Source organism: Gymnogyps californianus, chromosome 4 (assembly GCF_018139145.2).
Source record: "Gymnogyps californianus isolate 813 chromosome 4, ASM1813914v2, whole genome shotgun sequence".
NCBI classification, from domain to species: Eukaryota; Metazoa; Chordata; class Aves; order Accipitriformes; family Cathartidae; genus Gymnogyps; species Gymnogyps californianus.
The window spans coordinates 70,850,387-70,869,198 of NC_059474.1; the positions used below are offsets into that span (position 1 = coordinate 70,850,387).

The 18,812-nt window shown below is 42.9% G+C and overlaps 1 protein-coding gene across 4 annotated transcripts in view; it reads left to right on the plus strand.

Annotated features, from left to right (window-relative positions):
* The first annotated feature begins 644 nt into the window (after nt 1-644).
* Nucleotides 645-18,812, plus strand: part of TBC1D9 (TBC1 domain family member 9) — a 56,085-nt gene continuing 37,917 nt past the window's right edge. For all 4 annotated transcript variants that reach the window (XM_050896004.1, XM_050896003.1, XM_050896002.1 and 1 more), the window contains exons 1-2: nt 645-874; nt 16,974-17,084. In XM_050896004.1, coding sequence (XP_050751961.1) covers nt 745-874; nt 16,974-17,084 — 241 coding nt within the window. In that variant the 5' untranslated portion in view covers nt 645-744. The remainder of the gene's footprint in view (nt 875-16,973; nt 17,085-18,812) is intronic.

Below are 18,812 nucleotides of genomic sequence, written 5' to 3' on the forward strand. Positions count from 1 at the left end.
AAACTTCCCTGAGCCACGGGATGAAAAGGCCAAATCTTTCAAGGCAGGCACTTGAGAACGGGAGGTGGCTATCTCCTCCGCAGTGACCCTGCAGTTTAGTGACCCTGCAGTTTAATGTCCCTTGGGCGCCCCGAGGCATGCGGGGGGAAGGAGGCGACGCGGGGCGGCCGTGCCCCCGCCATCCGCCCGCAGGACCGGCTGAGGGAAAACGGCCGCACTGAGAGAAACGGCCTCCGCGCCGCTAAACGGCCGCCGCCGCGCGCACGCCGCAGCCCCGCCCCCCTCCCTGGCGCGCGGCGGCCCCGCCCCACCGTGCGCGCAGGTGCGGCGAGCGCGGAGCGCGCCCCCCGACCCGACAGGCAGAGCCGGGGGCGACGGCGGCGGCGGCGGGGGTGCCCGGCGGCTCCCGCCGGCTTTGTGCGGGCTAGGCGAGCGGGCGGCGGGGCCGGGGCCGGGGCCGGGCCGGCCGCTGATGTCACTGCTGCCCTCGGCGCTGCGGCGGGTGCTGCCGCCGCCGCCGCCCCTGGCCGCTGCGGCCGCCCCTCCGCGCCCGGCGGTGGGCGGGTAGGCGGCGGGGGCATGCGGCTGCCGCCCGTCCGCCCTGCGCCCGCCGGTGCCCGCGGGGCTGCGCCGTCCGCCGCGGCGGCCGGGCATGGTGGCGTCTGATGCGGACGGTGCGTGCGTGAGTCACCGCGCCCCGCAGCCAGCCAGCCGGCCGGGCCGGCCTTTGTCTGCGCTGGGAGCATGTGGGTGAACCCCGAGGAGGTGCTGCTGGCGAACGCCCTGTGGGTGACGGAGCGGGCCAACCCCTACTTCATCCTCCAGAGGAGGAAGGGGCACGGAGGCGATGGCGGCGGCGGCGGGGGACTGGCGGGTAAGGGCGGCGGCGGCGGCGGCCGGTGTCCCGGGGAGGGCAGGGCGGGGCCGCGTTTCGCGCCGTCTCCCTCAGCGGCTCCCCCGGGGGTGGCGGTGGGTCCCCGCCGGCCGGGCGGGATAACGGCCCTCGGGGAGCGACACCCGCGCAGCCGCCGTGGGGCGAGGCGTCGCCGTGCGGGGCTGCAGGGGACCCTCCCCGCTCCTCGCCACCTTCCCGGGCGGTGCGGGGCCCCCGCGCCGTGCCGGGGGAAACCCGGGGTCCCTGCCGCGGCTGAGGGCGGCGGCTGGTGCCTCGCACGCCGCTGGAAGGCGGCGGGGGCCTTGGGCGCCTTGTTGGCGTTCAGGTGCTCGGCCGTGTGGAACACGCCGAGGTTTCCCTGAGGATCTACGCGCTGTGAAGGTTTGTGCGGGTGATCACCGGTGTCCGATGCCTTCATGCATCAAGGTGTGACTTGCCCGGGTTCTCGGAGGATTTTCTTTTTGAGCCTCTAGTACGTGTTGTTTAAAATAAGACCAAGCTGTAATTCACAAACGCGTACTATGAGAACAGGTTTGCTTCGGCTTCTCCGTATTCTTCGGGACGTCCTTGTAAAGTATGTTCCCTGAATGCTTTGTTTGTGACTGCTGGCAAATGGAGACACTTTTGTGAATGTTTGGGTCATACATATCTTGGCCTCTATAATACTGTGCATATACACTTGTCAAGACCTTTCATCATTTTTAGGCAACGTATATGCATTTCTATGAAATTGGAGATGCAGAACCTGATGGTGTTACCACTGGTCCTTCTCGAATTGGCACAAAATAGTCAAACTCGTTCTCTGAAAAGCTGTGGTGTCTTCCTTACCCGCTTGCATTGCAGCCAGTTCTTCAGGCTAATAAAAATAAACATATGGACTACATCTATGTTTGGTTCAAGGTCCTGTGCGTATTTACTAGGAGATTAAGTGTTTCTTCAGCCTTTGAATGGTCTATGGACTTGTAAACAATTTCTAATCTAAACTAACACACCACTGTAAAGTGTGTTTTCGTGTAGGCTCTTGAGAGCTTCAGTCTTCTTCAGTGTTGTATGTTGATAAACCACCTCATTCTTGCATGGAAAGTGACCAGCAGCCACTCCACATTGGCTGTAGATTTTTTTTTTATTTTTTTTTTTTAATCTTTTGAATTATGGACAGTGTTGGCAAATCCATAAAAAGCATGTCTTGCCTCAAAAGTTCACCCCTGCTGTATTTACTGAGAAATTCTTTGCAGACTCTCCTTTCATGGATTACCCCCTGGCCTCTTAAGGATTTCTTCCCCTGTCTTACTGTAGGTGGTCTGACAAGGCATTCTTGTACCTTTCTGACTTTATCATCTTTGAATTAGAGTGCGTTTGAAATACCCAGTCAATTTTCCAAATATTTCTCAGTTATTGGGGAAACATTTTGAGAATTTGGGGTTTTCTCTTCAACCTTTTTGCGCAGTGCGTGTATATCTAAGCCTTCTTGCAGTTGTATGTATAACAGTCTGATTGATGATACCACTGTACAGATGGAGAGATCGCTTTTGAAGATTTAGGCCTTGAGTGGGAGCAGGATGCATAAATGTGCACTCCTTTCTTTGTGAAGGTCAGATAAGCCAGCAGCATTTGGTAGGAGTTCATAATACAGAAATAGTTGTGTCTTTGTTTCTGCATATATTTTTTTTTTACCCCTTGGAATTTAAGTTTTTGTGCACTGTATCCATTATTTAAGTATGTGAATGCAGTCTGTATAGTGCATATGATTTAGAATGCAAAAGTTCTGTGTGTATTTTGAAAACTGCTTTCCATGTAGCTTTTATTAGTGTCTGTGCTTTGCCTGGAATTGCAGCTGCTGTGGCATTGAGGTAGTAGCAACAAGTAGCTAAACAATTTCTAGGGGTTTTGTTTGTTTGTATGGGGAAGGGCTGGAAAAAAGTTGTAGTTTTTTTCAGTGTGTTGCCAGAACCGTAACTGAACACCCATTACTAGGATGCAGAAAGTTATTAGTGCTGGCAGTATTTAAAGGGCTATATGGGAACTTGTCAGACCTTGCCATTTTAGCACATGGGTTTTTGACACAGTGGTCAACAAAAGGTGGGAGAGGAAGAAAGAAAGAAAGAGATGTAGAGTGTCCAGGCCACTCCCAGCTTGGTAGGCACAGTAGTAAGTGGAACTTATGATTAATTGTTTTTCCTGGAAATACAGGAATTTTACACCAGTAGTTCTAACAGCTGTGGTCTGCCCGTTGAGGGCCAAGGCGGGTGAAGGAGGCCAATGGATTATTCTTGGTAGGTAAGACTGGTTAAAAGCAAGGTATTGAGGGACGTAGCTGATCCTGAGGGTTCAGAATAAATAAATCTGCTGAAACGGTCAACAGGGTACCTCATTTGCAATAATGATAGCCTTTAGGATGACCCTGTGGAAGTTCTGTAGGTGATAATGATACAGCTCTCGTGACAGAGGTGGAGGTTATCTGGTCGAAAGTAAAGAAACAAAAAAAAACCTTTTGTGGTTTTTTCGGTTTCGGTTTGGGGTTTTTTTTCCTTAATTGCCCTTTCTGTAGTGACATAATGCTGAAATTTGCTCAGATATAATCTAAAAAGTTATCCACCTATGAATGTGGTATAAAATTTGGCCTGGTTGCTCTGTGGGGAACCAGATTCTGTGTCCTTGTAGTTGACTAGAAATATTGTATGCAAGATTTTTCACTGTGGTGGGAGTGGTCTGAATTTATATATGCCAGAGAGGATGTAAATACAGCTGTCACTTTTTTTTGTGATCTAACTTCTGCTGACTTGTACTTCCTCATTATTGACTCTTGAAGTCATTTGTCTTAAATTGTAAAATGACAATTGACTTTCAAATTGATGAGACTATGGGCTTGATGACACGAGATGGCTTTACTATGTAACTTAAGCAGTAGTTGGACAATGAGAAGCATTGATTCTCTGGCATTGCCCTCGAATCTAGGTTTGCTGTGAAACTAACCAGTCAGCAAACTGATCAGGGTTAAGCGTAATGCCCTTCTCTCCATCTGCAAACACATCAGACTTTGAAGAACTTTAGTTGGGTCCGCACTGTAATGCGGTTGTGTTGGCATGGCTGAAGGAAGAGGTAGAGTGCTTTCCCGTGGGTGAATGGGAATGAGGGGGGAAGGCTGGGGACAGACCTCTTCAGACAGCACTGTGGCTGGATGCTGTGACTGTGAAAACGTGGCTGAAGGCTGATGATTACCCTTGAAGTGGCTGCCAGGGTCTCCGTGTTACCTGTCCTCCATCGCTTGCTTACTACCGTCCTGTGGTCGGAGGTTACCATCACCAGAGCAAAGTCCAGACAAAGAAGCAAATCTTCTTTGTCTAAAACCAAGTAGTTTATATAGCCTTGGGGGTGGGTGAATGTAATGCTCGGTGGCTTTATGTTGAAGCAGAAGAGCAGTACTCGTGTTACCTGTTCTCGTGGATCCACTCTGAGTGCAGCAACCCTTTGCAGGAAAAGGAGTATCAGTCACTTTGGGGGAAGGGGTGAAAAATCAGCCCTTTCTGCACTGATTGTCTTCTCTTGGCCTCGATTTATGTAACTTAGTTGAACAGAGAAAACCCTCTTATTTAAATACTCATTTGGACGTTGGAGACATTTTCTGCACTTATTTTGATATTGGATTGTAACAAGTTAGAAGCATGATGATCTTGTTGTTATGTGTTAGGGCAGTGCCTAATTAGTGAGTCCCTAGAAGTCATCTCTGCTAACAAAATGTATCTGATTTATAGTTTACTTAAGAAATACTGCTTTTCTACTGAGCAATGTGGATCCATTTTTATACTGAATTCAGTCCTGGACTCTTAAATGATTGTGTCTATGTCAGTACCAGTCACATCAATGCAACTTCCCTTTGTAAGCATGCCTTAATTGAAGGGTTGTTTGGGTTTTGTTTTCCTTTTCAACAAAAGAAAAATGGGAAAGACTTGTAAATTGGATTTTAAATTGGATTTTCATAGCTGTTCTGCAAACTCACATTATCTTGCATCACTGCATGCAAGACCAAAAAAAGTAGTTTTCTGCTTTAAAAGTATTTGAGGGTTGATGAGCTTTCTCCATAATGAAATTGTTTCGTGCCTTGCAGATAATGCCACGCCTGTATTTTGCTTCTGTGTGACCCTCACTCAAGAGTTTCATCTTCCTTTTGTTCACCAACAGGGGAAAAAGTATTTTCTTTCCTCTTATTAGTTTTTGCAGGGGTGCTGGATGCTTTCAACCCTCTCTCCTTCACACCTATTCTGCTTCCTGCTTGTCAGCTCCCTTCCCTGGGCAGCCTGGTAGTTTGGCCTGTATGAAATACTTCCTTCTCCAGCGGGATCCTGTGTGTTACACAGCAACCCACATCAGCTGAAGCAGAGGCATTTGGAGAGAACATGAACCCAGATCTCTCCCATCATTTGGGCACTGTGCCCTGTATGACCATACTACTTTCATGGCTGTAAGGATCATGAACATGTCATATAGTTTATAAATAACTAAAAAGCTTGTGGTTTTGTGTTATTAAGTATATCTTGCGTTCTGATGCAACAAATAGGTTAAAAAATGTCTCCAACTGCTTTCTGCTATACTGTGGTAATGCTTGCTAAAGTCTTTTGTTTGGAAACAATATTGCAAGGAGTTAGTGCGACTAATAGTTGATGGCAGAGCAATGTATTCACTTAGAGCTTACAGGAAGAGAGATTGAGGGTGTGGTACGATTAGCTTGTGACTGTTGTGCTCCTCTTGCGTGTGTACATTTGTGTGTGAAGTGGAGATGAAATTCTAAGTAGTTTTGTTTAAAATGTTATTGTAAGATCTCTTTGAATCCCAAGGCAAATAAATTGTTCTTAGTTTGCAAGAACTGTTTTTAGGAGTGAATTATTTTGCATTTAGGGTATTTATGCTTACAGCTGGGACAGTGCATGTGTGAGAGGTTCAGTACGAGTTTGTAAGCCCATGAGATGTTGCCAAAGATGATTCAAATGCTTAAGCAGAAGAGAGCAGATGGAAATTTGCTGACTTCTGGTGATAAAAGAAGTTGATGAAGTACTGTCTTTCTCCCCAGATATTTTTGCAGAAGGGGTTATCATGTAATTTCCACATTGGAAAGGCAGAAAGGAGAGGTTCTGAGCTTGGCTGGCTCATGCAAGCCTTCAATGTCAAATCTAAAACAATTTTTATTACTGTGACAGTGTTCTAACTCAGAACATTTTTCTGCTGGACAACACAATTAGTAGCTCAAATTTGGAGATAACATTCTATCTTGCTCTCAACCTCTCGATTCAGAGGGTTGGGGAAGAGGTTGCTTGAAAACCTGTTTATATGTAAGATTTAGAAAAGCTTTTGGCCAGTATATCATCTGCTTGATGAAAGGATGGTACATGCTTTAACAAACTTGACACTTTCTGCCCTTGTTGACTCAAGCAGTTAGGATTTTGCTTGTCAAACTTAGTACACTTGAATAGAAAGCATGTGCTTTCTGATACTTGAAATATAGCACTTATCAAAATGCATGCAATTAGTATAACTGACATGAGTGGTCAGCCTATCCATCAGCTTTCCGTGTTCGTTTTGGCTCATGGGGTGGAAAACAGTCTCTTCTGCTCAGCTCTGTCATTTGGTGTTATACCAAATCTGCTCCGATGCTGCTGAGCTTCTCGTTAGGATCTGCTGTGGGTGTGTGTGCTTCTTCACACTAGTGGATTTCCACTTCAAGAGGACATGCAGATGTCTAGGGTTGAACTGCTGTTTGATTCTCCAGATTGACTCACCAGTCTTTCTGTTGAATTCCCAGATGCTTTCACGGGTGCTTAATTGGAAGGTGTCTCATTTCCTGCCTAATGCTTTTCTTGATCTCCGGTTCTTACAGGCGATGCACTGTTTGCACAGATACAGTGCCTGAGATGTGGCTTTGTGTAGCTCTGGTTTCTGTACTGTAATGCTTCTTGGTCAAAGATTTTCCTTGATGTTACTTCATCTTTCACACTTTGAGTAGTGTGACCCATCAAGGCCTCTGAGCTGAGCTGTCATTTGCCATTTTTGCCTTCTGACATAACGTTATTGCTTGACACACAGAATTCAAGGATGGCCTGCTATTTCTCCTGAGATCTCTGTTTGTATGAAACCCTATTGGAAATGTCACAGAGGATCACAATATAGTAAGCAATAAATGTCTAGGCTTCTTAGTAATTTTCTGCATTATACCAAAGTTTGTATTGCCTGCAGGGTTCTTGGTATTACTCTCTGGTCCCACACTGAAAGGTATAGAGAAAGCAGCACTTCTTCACATCAGTTTCCCTATTTCCATCACTCCACTGTCCCATTACGCATCCTTGGAAGAATATATCATATTTCACAGAGGTTTGGGCCCTTGACAGTTTCAGTTAGAGTTCTGTAGAATTAAAAAAGGTTCCACAAGGTATGCCAGTATATACCCTCAAATGCTTTTGAAAGATAATTAAAAAATATGTATTCTCATATGATTGTTCTTCTTGTAAATATTTGGTATAGGCAGAATCCATTCAGCTTGCTCTGTTCTTCCCTAAGATTTGCGACCTTTACTTTTTTTTATCCTTCATAGCCATACACAGTGTGATACTTTTTCCTGTAATAGGCAGGAGTTGTTGCTGCCACTAACTTTGCTAAAGTATGACGATACAAGGTGCTTAAAGGGCTGTACGCATTTGACTGAAATCTTGCTTTTCTTTTGCTCTTTGATCGCTAATCATACTTCTGATGTCTGATCAATGTTGATATTCAGTAATCTGCATTTGCATTTTGCCTTTAAATCTGGTGTTGAGGTGGGCTAAGGTTCTGGAGGACGACTTCAAAATCTTTCCATTTGTTTTCTTTTCAAAAGAAAGGTTGTAAGTGTTTTCTAGGCCCGATTTCTGATTTTCTTTTTTTCTTTTTTCTGCAGTTTCCAGATAGGGGTGTATGAATTCCTACTACAGCAGCAGTCTTGGTTTCAGCTAGTAAGCTCTTAATGTGTTTTTGGTTCTTTCCTCATGGTCCTGTCTTGTGCTTCCCCTCTGCGTTTTCCAGTATTTTATCAGCCAGAGTTCTTGGGATTTTCTGTTCAGCATCGTTCCTTTCCCTGGCAAAGTGCCTCCTCTGATAGCTTATTGAAATCTGATCTGTCTGCAGGTATTCAGTCAGAACAGTTAGAATGTGAATAATTTTTTTCTGAAACTATTGCTTCTCTTCAAAAACTTTTGTTGGGTTTTGTTTTGTTTTTCTTCACTTGATTTGTTCTTTAATCTTATATAGTTTATATGAATCTTATGTTGGTGCAGATGTAGTTGATTTAAATTTTGCTCTTGGATGAAATCTGTTTAATTTGCTTATGTTACTCTGAGAGAATGGGATACTTAAAAAAGAATTGTTTTGAATGAAATTCAGTGACTTCCCTGCTGGTTTGGTCAGTGGTACTTGATCATGCTTTTCCCAAGTGTTTTTCTTACAAACTTATGAGTAAATATTTATATCGTACCTTGAAGGTATTTGTTAATGCTATCTGTATTCTTCTCATTGTTTCTCCATCATTTCATATAGTCTGGTGTGATTGACATGTAGTATAGAATTTATTTTCTTCAGATGTATGAGGTTATTTGTTTGGGGGTTTGTCCAAATACCAATTTCCTCTGTGTTGTAAGCCTTCACATACCTGTAACTGTCTAGCATGTCCTGTCAGTGCTCATCTCTCTACTCAGCCTTTTTCTTCTTCTGTTAGGTTTTTGTTTCAGGTCAAGTCTAGTGGGTTTCTTTCTGGGAACTTATTGTTTGGATGTATTACTGTGTGAGTTTCTTTGCCTGGACGTTTCATCATGTGCAAACTGGGCCTCAGCGGAAATAAAAGCAATTCTTTTGCTGTGTGTGTATGTCTATATGTAGCGATAGATATAGATTGTAATGCACATTCTGGTTTCCTCTCTGTTGAAGAGGAAAAACAGCAAAGTTTTACAACCCTAAACTATTTTAAATGTTGCTTAGTAGATAACACTGACAAATGTGGTTACATCTTACAACGATTAGGGCCCTTCAGCTTAGCAGACAAAGTTACAAGAAGTTCTAAAAGCTGAAAATCTAAACCCAGACAGATTTAGGTTCAAGTTAAGATACAGCTTTTTACGGGGCTGGTCATGAGTTGTTTGGACACCTTGACAAGTACTGTAGTAGACATTCAATTCCTGATCGTTTTTAAATTAAGATATTTGGAAGATAATCTAATTCAATCACAATTGTTAAACTTGAAGGGCGGATGAAAGCTTTATCCTTTGTTACTACTTTATCCTGCAGTAGTCAAGCCAGATCATCACATTGGCCCTTCCTGAGCTTTTTTTTAAAGATTAGTGGTTAGGTTTTCAATCTTCTCTCATTTGTATTCAGCAGCCTGAAGACAGAAAAAGCAAGTACTGTTTTTGCTGCTTGTCTTGTTAAATGTCAGTAGAGTGACAGTACATCCTCAAAGTCAGTTTCACTGAACATGTTTGAAAACTTGTGTGCAAAGGAAACGGTGGCTGGGCAAATCAGTGCTTTCTAAAACTGCATTAGTAGAAAGAGAGAGCAACAAAGGCAGGCATTGGGGAAGACTTAACAAATCTTAGGCCTTAATATCAGAGGAAGAATTTGTTTTTCTTGATACCACATTACATGTTGATATAAGCCAATGCTATATAACCCACATGGGAAGACAGTTGTCAAATAAGTAGAGGTTATTTTGCTTTCATTTATATGAATGAACACCTATAAAACAAAACTGTATAACCCTTCATAAAGTTCCGAGGGCGGTGTTCACAATGAAGAGGTTATTTTCATACTTTTGTGGATACTATTACCAGGATTGGAAGTTTAACATTGTAATTATTTTTGAGTGGTGTATAATATTTACTGTTCATTTAGGCTCTCCCATGAAATGAAATCAAATAGCATTGACCCTCCCCTTTAAAAGGATTTGCCCATAGTATTACCCATGGAGTTCAGATTGTTGCTCTACGTTGAGTTTTGACAGACAAGCAATCGGATGACCTCATTCTTTAATAACAAATGAGAGAGCTAATCACATAAACACATGGACTGCCTTGAGAAAGAATGGAAGAGTAGTGAGTCATTATAGTTGCTAGGAAAAACAGTAGCTTGCACTGCACATTTTAGCTGTGTGTTGTTATGAGTTATTGTTTTTATAGTCCAGGAAGTAAACACTTAAACTTTAGGAAGAGTTTATTCATTGTCCATGAAATCAATATAAAACTGAATGCTCAAGATGCAAATATGACTTAAGTCAACCCTATTGATTGAGGCTTTCTCAGAAATCAGCTGACGTGTACAATCCAAATAGGTTGCTTGGATGTTTCAGGTTTATGAGCAGAGCTCATTATGTGTCCATATTACTTTAGTGGAAAGAGAAGGGGTCATCAGCACACTCTAAATATTGGGAACCGTTTAAGCAGCATGCGTTTCATTCAGTGTTGGAATGTCACGATGTCTGTTTTGAAAAATTCTTACTAATGACACATGTGACATGGCAAGTTTTCCTAGTTGCAGTGTTGAGCTCATACACAAATAGGCTGCTGACATCCATGGGACTATTTGAGTGATAGCTCATGAGCATGACTCCAAGAGTCACAGTCTGACCTGTATTAAATCTTAGCTCTTTTGGCAGATATACTTCTGTATTTGCTCTACACGCTAAAAAGATGTATGCTGTTTGTTTAGGCATTTTAAAGATAAAAATCTCTTAACAGAAGGTGTCTTGAGAGACTGTCAGGCTGTAGCTTATATTAGTGTAGAGCTGGGAGAAGGATGGGGCAGGGCAGGGCTCCGCTTTCAGGAGCCAGGTAAAAAACACATGCTTGTTGTCTGGCAAACGGGAGGAGGGGAGGGTGTCCCTGGGTGGCAGTATCAGGCACAACAGGGGCACCAACTGCGGAGTGACCTCCTTCCAGCTCTAGGCAAGGTCTGATGCAAGTTTCCTGTGACAGCGAAGAATGGATGTATCACAGGTCACTGGTTGTGCTGAAAGCACCTCGTGTCTGAGGACTGCGTGGTTAAAGCTGAATGGGAAGTGTCACTCTCTGATTTTATCCTGAGCTTTTTGATAGTGTTTCCTGTGTAACAAAGCCACGGCTGCTGGTAATTTTTAAGGTCTGATATCATTCATAAACAGTAAATAAATTGGCTTCGGTGTTTTAATAAGGTGCACTAGAGGTAATATATAATCCAGGTCTTCACTCTTGAATATGTAATCCAATTTAGTTTGAGAACCCTGTCTATTTTAGCAGGTAGAAACACTGCAGGCTCACAAACATAATTATAAGATTGCTGTCAGGGGGACTATAGAAAGGTGATAAAGACTACTTGATCTTTGTGTGTGTTCTAAATCAAAGCGTGACTTTTTGTGAACGAGGGTTACTGTTTGTCAGTAAGAAAATCCTTTTGTAATAAAAAAAGATTGTTCATGTGTAAGGTGCATAAACTTGCTTTTCCTTTAAAAACACCAGTAATTGGTGTTTTGCAAAGAAACTTGCAAATTCTTATGGAAGATTAAAAAAAAAAAGTCAGTAGTTATATTTTAAAAGAAAGAAAAGAAAGAGGGAGAAATATTCCTGCAGCAAAGATCTGTGCTACGGATATCCAAACAGCTGAACACACTGTGACTTATTACAGGTATTTGAGTCCATATACTCTAAAGTGTGTGTGTTTTCAGTGGTGGTAACTTACTATGTACCAAGTTGATTGTACTGCAGGTCATCCCTTGATTTCAGTACTGTTTGTGGGCAATTTGTAATCAGTCTGGACTGTAAGCCATCTGGAATGCTGGTCTCCAAAGAGCAGAGAGTGCAGGGGTGCTTGGAAGAGTCTTAATTGGCTGAATCAATTGGCTTAGTTTTCAAATCAAGATGACCTACCTTTCTGGAAAATATCCTTTGGTCAGATAGAAATTATTTGGCTTAAAGGGGGTCTGTGTTATGCAGGAGGTCAGGCTTCATGTGGTCATAATCCCTTCTAGCAAAAAACTAGTCTGAACATTGGTTGCTAGTGTAAGGATACAAGTACAGTACATCATAATTTAATGCATGAATACAGACTATTAATCTGTATACTTTGTGCAATGATTATAGGCTCCCTCTCCAGTTTACAACTAAATGTGAGGCACAGTGGTCAGATAAGTAAAATGTAGTATGATTTCTTCCTTCAGCAGAAATTGTATCAGGTAACGGAACCCCGTACTGGAGGTTAATACCCTGTAGTGCATTGTATGTCCTTCCAGTAACATGATGCAAGAGCAATTGCCCAGGCTCCCTAGCCAGTTGTGGCTTTGTATTCCCTGGTTTCAAGTACTACATTTCACTGCTTTTCCTCTGCTAATACCTATATTTTACAGAAAAGAAAGAAAATATTGAACAATTTTCTGGACCTTTGCTTTAGAATTCAAGCTTGCAAAAGAGGAAGCTGACTTTATGCAAAAAGTTGTATCAAACAAAATGATGGCATTATCCTTCCCTTTTCCCCTCCTGCCCACATATATAGGTATGATTGCTCTAGATGTTTGGTACGTGTGTTTGATGGGACTGTTCCTCGATATAAGGTTGCTTGTGCTTGAGTGCCTTCAGTATTGGGGCTGTCATCAGTTAGCTAGACGCTAATCCCACAAACTTTAACACGTGCTTTAAAACTTTGCTCGTGAACAAGGGCTTGCAGATTCAGTATTCTTACATGGGGAATTCCTTCCCTTATTTCACTATGTAGTCAGAAACCTGATGAAATAATGGGAAAAAAATTTGCAATCGGTATAGTCACGTGATTTGATGCCTGCATAATTCACTGGCTCTTGCCCAAGGACCAGTCTAATCTAAGCAACATGATTCTTTGTTGCCTGTTCTGTTTCTATAGAAACTTTCGGTTACTTATTTCTTAATCATGTCTCAAAAGGTACTTGCTATATGAAGAATTAATGAACAGTGTTAAAATAAATTGTTGTTCTTTTTTTTAATTTATTTATTATGATCACTTTATGTAGAAATTCCTCAGAGAGATTATCAGTTTGAACTGTTGTGATTTCATTCTGGTTGCATCACATGTCTGCATTACAAAAAAAAAACCAACAAACACCCAAACCCAAAAAACCAACGCTGACCTACAATGCAAAATGGAACAGTTCCTGAAGGACAGCAATCAGGGGTAGTTGCATGATTGCAAGAGTAAATATTAATTGGCTTTAATGTATATAAGAACACATCAATTATTTTTTAAATATCACATGTATCATCTATCAAAACGGCTATTTCATTATATAAGTAAAATTTTACTGATAAACTGTCTGTTGCAGTTATCTTGGTAAGCTAGACTTTGAATTTCCATGGGGTCTTCTGGAGTTCTGTGAATTTTCTTCCTTTAATCTCACTGCATGGATATATCTACAACTTGTTTCCACTGCTGAAAAGGCACTGGGCAACTCCCACTTACTGAACCAGTGGAAAGTATTCTTTCTTTTCTTTTCCTTACGTACCTCCTGTCTGTTGTTTCAGTGCTGGCTAGTCTCTTTTGGTTTTGTTTTTTTAATTGAATATTATTATGTATTATTATTGAATATTATTGTTTCTTGAATACACTGCTCTATCTTACATTATTTCTGTTTGGTGGGACAGGGGGATGTTCCTCTCCTATCTCACATATCTCAGGGAGAAGGAGGTAGGATGGGAAGCTCCTCTTAGCTTGATGTTGCTGCACAAGTCAGTAGATTTGTTCTGGCTCCCTGACCTTACCTGTGTATCCCAGTTTTTACAGCTGCAGGGCCCTCCTAGAACTAGTGGCAGAATTGGTTGACAGGACCACCCACACACCAACAGATTTGGAAATACAGCAGGAGGAAAGAAATAAGCATATTTTTAAAGATTACAGGGACTTAACAGTATATCTGTACCTCAGAGAAGATTACATTTGGCCAGCATACAACTTTATTTAGATATTACATCATGCCTATTGCATATTTAGTACTGTCAGTAGACATGTGAAGCTGCAAAGCATGAAGAATCTTTGACATAAGCCCTGCTACATGTTTGCAGCAAACCCAGATGATTAACGTAGTGTAGTGTCTGGCTTGGTCTGCACTCCAGTTGAACAATACTCTTGAGCTCACTGGCAGCTTTAAGCATTTGGGGATCTTTGCCCATGGCTGAAGCACACATGTGCTTTCTGGACCAGGGCTATACTGATTTTTGTGAAGCTAGAATGGAGAGTACATTTAACAGGAAAAAAAAAAAGTTTAAAGGAACATTATAACCTACTTCAGTCTCCTGAGTTTCAAAGGAGTCAAGGTATATCTAGGGGGGCTGGTGGAGGATGGGTCAGAGACAGCTTGTCAGTGTACACCAGTAATCAAAATATATGAGAGATGAGGGGTTAAGATGGCAATAGGAACAACTAAAGCTATTTAGACTAATGAACATTGGGATATTTTACATTAATATTTTGTGTTCATATCCTATAATCAGCAGATAGCCCTCTAACGCTGCTTACTAATGACCTGATGTTGTGTTCAGGCTTGTTTCTCGTGTATTTCAGAATTCTTGGATTAAAAAGTGGTGGATATTAATGCATCGGGCAGGAAGAGATTACATTTGATCTGGCCTGTTGTATTGGGTTTGTGTGGCAAGGTTTTGGTAGCAGGGGGGCTACAGGGGTGGGTTCTGTGAGAAGCTGCTAGAAGCTTCCCCTATGTCCGATAGTGCCAATGCCAGCCAGCTCCAAGATGGACCCACTGCTGGCCAAGGCCGAGCCCATCAGTGATGGTGGTAGCACCTCTGGGATAACATATTTAAAAAGGGGGAAAAAAACCTCTGTGAAAAAGCAGCCAGAGAGAGGAGTGAGAATATGTGAGAGGAACAACTCTGCAGACACCAAGGTCAGGGAAGAAGGAGGGGGAGGAGGTGCTCCAGGCGCCGGAGCAGAGATTCCCCTGCAGCCCGTGGTGAAGACCATGGTGAGGCAGGCTGTCCCCCTGCAGCCCATGGAGGTTAATGGTGGAGCAGATATCCACCTGCAGCCCGTGGAGGACCCTATGCCAGAGCAGGTGGATGCCCGAAGGAGGCTGTGACCCTGCGGGAAGCCTGTGCTGGAGCAGGCTCCTGGCAGGACCTGTGGCCCCGTGGAGAGAGGAGCCCACACGGGAGCAGGTTTGCTGGCAGGACTTGTGACCCTGTGGGGGACCCACGCTGGAGCAGTCTGTTCCTGAAGGACTGCGCCCCGTGGAAGGGACCCACGCTGGAGCAGTTTGTGAAGAACTGTAGCCCGTGGGAAGGACTCATGTTGGAGAAGTTTGTGGAGGACTGTCTCCCGTGGGAGGGACCCCACGCTGGAGCAGGGGAAGAGTGTGAGGAGTCCTCCCCCTGAGGAGGAAGGAGTGGCAGAAACAGCGTGTGATGAACTGACCCAAATCCCCATTCCCCATCCCCCTGTGCTGCTAGGGGGGAGGAGGTGTAGAGCATTCGGGAGTAAAGTTAAGGCTGGGAAGAAGGGAATGGTGGGGGGAAGGTGTTTTTTTTTAAGATTTGGTTTCATTTCTCATTATCCTACTCTGATTTGACTAGTCATTAATTAAATTAATTTTTTTCCCCAAGTTGAGTCTGTTTTGCCCGTGACGGTAATTGGTGAGTGATCTCTCCCAGTCCTCATCTCGACCCACAAGCCTTTCGTTATCTTTTCTCTCCCCTGTCCAGCTGAGGAGGGGAATGACAGAGCGGCTTTGGTGGGTGCCTGGCATCCAGCTAGGGTTAACCCACCACACCTGTGAAGATCTGTATAAAACAAAATATGAATAAAAACTATAGAATGGGGGAATACGAAATCACTGATGGGTGGGGTATTTCCAAATATCAGTTTCAGTTCGGATTTAAGGGATCTACTAAGATGGAAAATGGGTAGTGCTTTTATATGTTTGTGATGCATAAAGCAAATCTGAAAGAAGAAGAGCGAGGGAAGCATACTTCTGTACCAGTTATGACAGTGCAGAATGAGGAACTAATGACAGTAAAAGATGAAAACAGCCACTTGAAAGGAGAAGAGGATTTTAGCAGGAGTGTTTTAGAATGTTTTTTTGGTGCATGCAGTTTATTTCAGCTGTTTAAAAAAAACCCCTAATTTCTACTCCAATAAATATTCGCAGAAAAAAAATGTTTGAAAGTTCATCCATCTGTTTTCAATATGTGAATTTGCTGAGAACTTCAACATGAGAATTTAAGTCTGACATCTCTCTGCAGGGGAGGTGAAAATTCTTTGTGGAGGTGAAAAGGGGGAAAACTTTTACATCTCTTAAAAATAAATAGGGCTTCTTGTGCGAGAGGCTTTGGGGGGTTAGAGTTTTGTATGTAATTTCTTATTAAAATACGATCTAGAATTTGTGGAAATATAGTTACGAATTATTGGTAGCATTTGGTATACAACTGTTGATGCCCCCCCCTCCCCCCCCAGTAGCAAAGAATTTTCAAAACTACTTCAGGAAAACAGTATGGCTTTGTCTTTCATCAGTATCCTTTCAGCTGAAAAACAGCTTGACTGTTAGGCATTTTGATCCTTTCTACCCTAAAGAATCAGACCATTAAGTAGCATAATTATTTTTGCTGGAAGTCTTAGTTTTTCCTAGCTGACATTTCAGTTTTGAACCCTTCTAGGCTGTATTGTCTGGGGGTTTTTGTTGGTGTTGTGGTGGGGGTTTTTTGTTGTGTTTTTGGTGGTTTTTTTTTTCCCCCCAGGGCTCCAACAGTATATGAAACACAGGAAAGAACTAAATAACATGGTTTATAAAACAGCTACCTTCTGCTTTGCTTCAGTTCATCTGCCTTTATGCTAGAATCGATGTATTTTTAAAAGATAAAGTCTTGTTGAAACTGAAGATTTTTCCCTGTTGAGTCACTTTCCCTCTTTACAATGTGAGGCAACAAGTGTGGAGATGAACACATATGTCTGCATTTTGCTGTGGAGGGTGAAATGGAAGGGGGGGGGGGGCGGGCTGCGGAGCCCCCTCCTGTGGGATCTTGGATGATCCATCACTGTGTATTCATCAGAATTTCCTGTTCCGTAGGTCTCCTTGTGGGTACTCTTGATGTCGTGTTGGACTCCAGTGCCAGAGTGGCACCATATCGAATCCTCTACCAAGCACCAGACTCCTTGGTCTATTGGACTATTGCCTGTGGTAAGGACACACATACTGACATGTGGATTTTTATTCTTCCTGGATACTGTGCCACATAGCTAATAGAGCATCCTGCCTGCTGAGCACAGTCATTTCAGGACAAATAAATGGGTCAGGATGAAAACCTGCTCTAGTGGTTAAATTAAGAAGCTCCAGAGCTTCTAATATTCAGACTTTGAATGCCAGCATGTGTGTATGTGTTACACATAGTGACTGAGTAAAACCAGAAAAGGCCATGGAGCAGGGACAGAAGCCTCTGTTATTTCCCACCCTTCATCTCCCAAAGATGTTCCCAGACAAACAGTCTAGTATCCATCCCTCCTCCTTGCATGTTCTTCTGCATGCCCATGGCTCACTCCTGCAGCACTTCTAAAGTGCATCATTCCTGGGTGATAGGGTATCTCTAAAGGGTATGGTAGGAGGAGTACCTGGGTTATAGCCCCCAAATTAGACGTTTGGCAAAGACAGGGCACCTGGCTTCCCTTGAAATGGAAACTGGGAAGATAGTGCAACCCTAGCTCTCACCTGAGTACTGAATATCAGTATGGCATTTCCTGGATAGTGAGCTCAGTCTCCTCCAGGATAAATACCATCTAGATCCCAGGGATGCCCACCTCCTGGATGTTTATTTCAGACAGTGTGTTGTCCTTTTAAATATGATGTACTTAGAAATTCAGCAAGATGGTAGCTAGCTTAGAGTTAAATACAGAAGTGTATGTTCTTACATAGATGCATCAACTCTTAGGAGTTTTAGTCTTTAAGGCTCAAACTTCAACAGATCTAACTGTGAGACTGTTTATTCTGTCATTATAGTAGTTGGTGAAATCGATGAAGTTGATATTTTGGTACATTAAATAGGAATTTTGCATGCATCAGATCCTGTAAATAGTAAATGCTTATTTCTGTGGTCAGGTACGTATTGCAAGTAGCATAAAGCAGTATGTAGTTAGTCTCTGGTTCTGTTTGCCAGCTCTGAAAATAGTGTCTGAAGCTGAATGCAGAAGGTCGAGGTTATTAGCTTTGATTGGCCAAGCTTGTAAGGTCAGATCCTCAGTTTGATAGTATTGCTTTTCAGTCTTAGCAAACGGAAACTTTTGAATGCAACTCCTCTAGCTCTAAGGTTTCAAACACTGTTTTAGGCAGCAGCCAGGACTCTGTTCATTTGAAAGAAAATGGAGAAAGAGGACAAATGAGAAGTGCATACATGCCTATCATCTCTTTAACAGACTGGTAACTTCCAGCACCCCCAATGCTGCGTGACATTCAAAAATACTAGTTAATGAAGCTGTAGACAACTTCTGGCCTAACAGTGCCCTCTCATCTGTGCCCGTTCTCCCAATAAAATCTGACATTTAGATTATTTGGATGACTTTTCCTCCAGACAAATCCTTTGTCTTGGGAAGGGAAGAGGAGGAGGAACGGGTGAAGGTTTGCCATAGATCTAATAATTTTAGCAGTTCAAAGAAGGCTTTATTCTTATGAGCATATGATCTGTGTGTCTGGCAAAGGTGATATCAAAGCTGTGTCATGTTCTGAATCCAGTGGGAAGTTTTTTAATAGCTTATCTTAGCACAAGTATTTCTTGCTACTTTTGGTGGTATCAGACCTGAAAGAAGGCATCGATTTAAACAGCCGTTTTTCCCTCTACACCTGTTAGTACCAACTCGCTGAAGATTTTAAAATTCATGTAACATAATTTACCTTTAGTGACAGCTAATAGTAAAAACA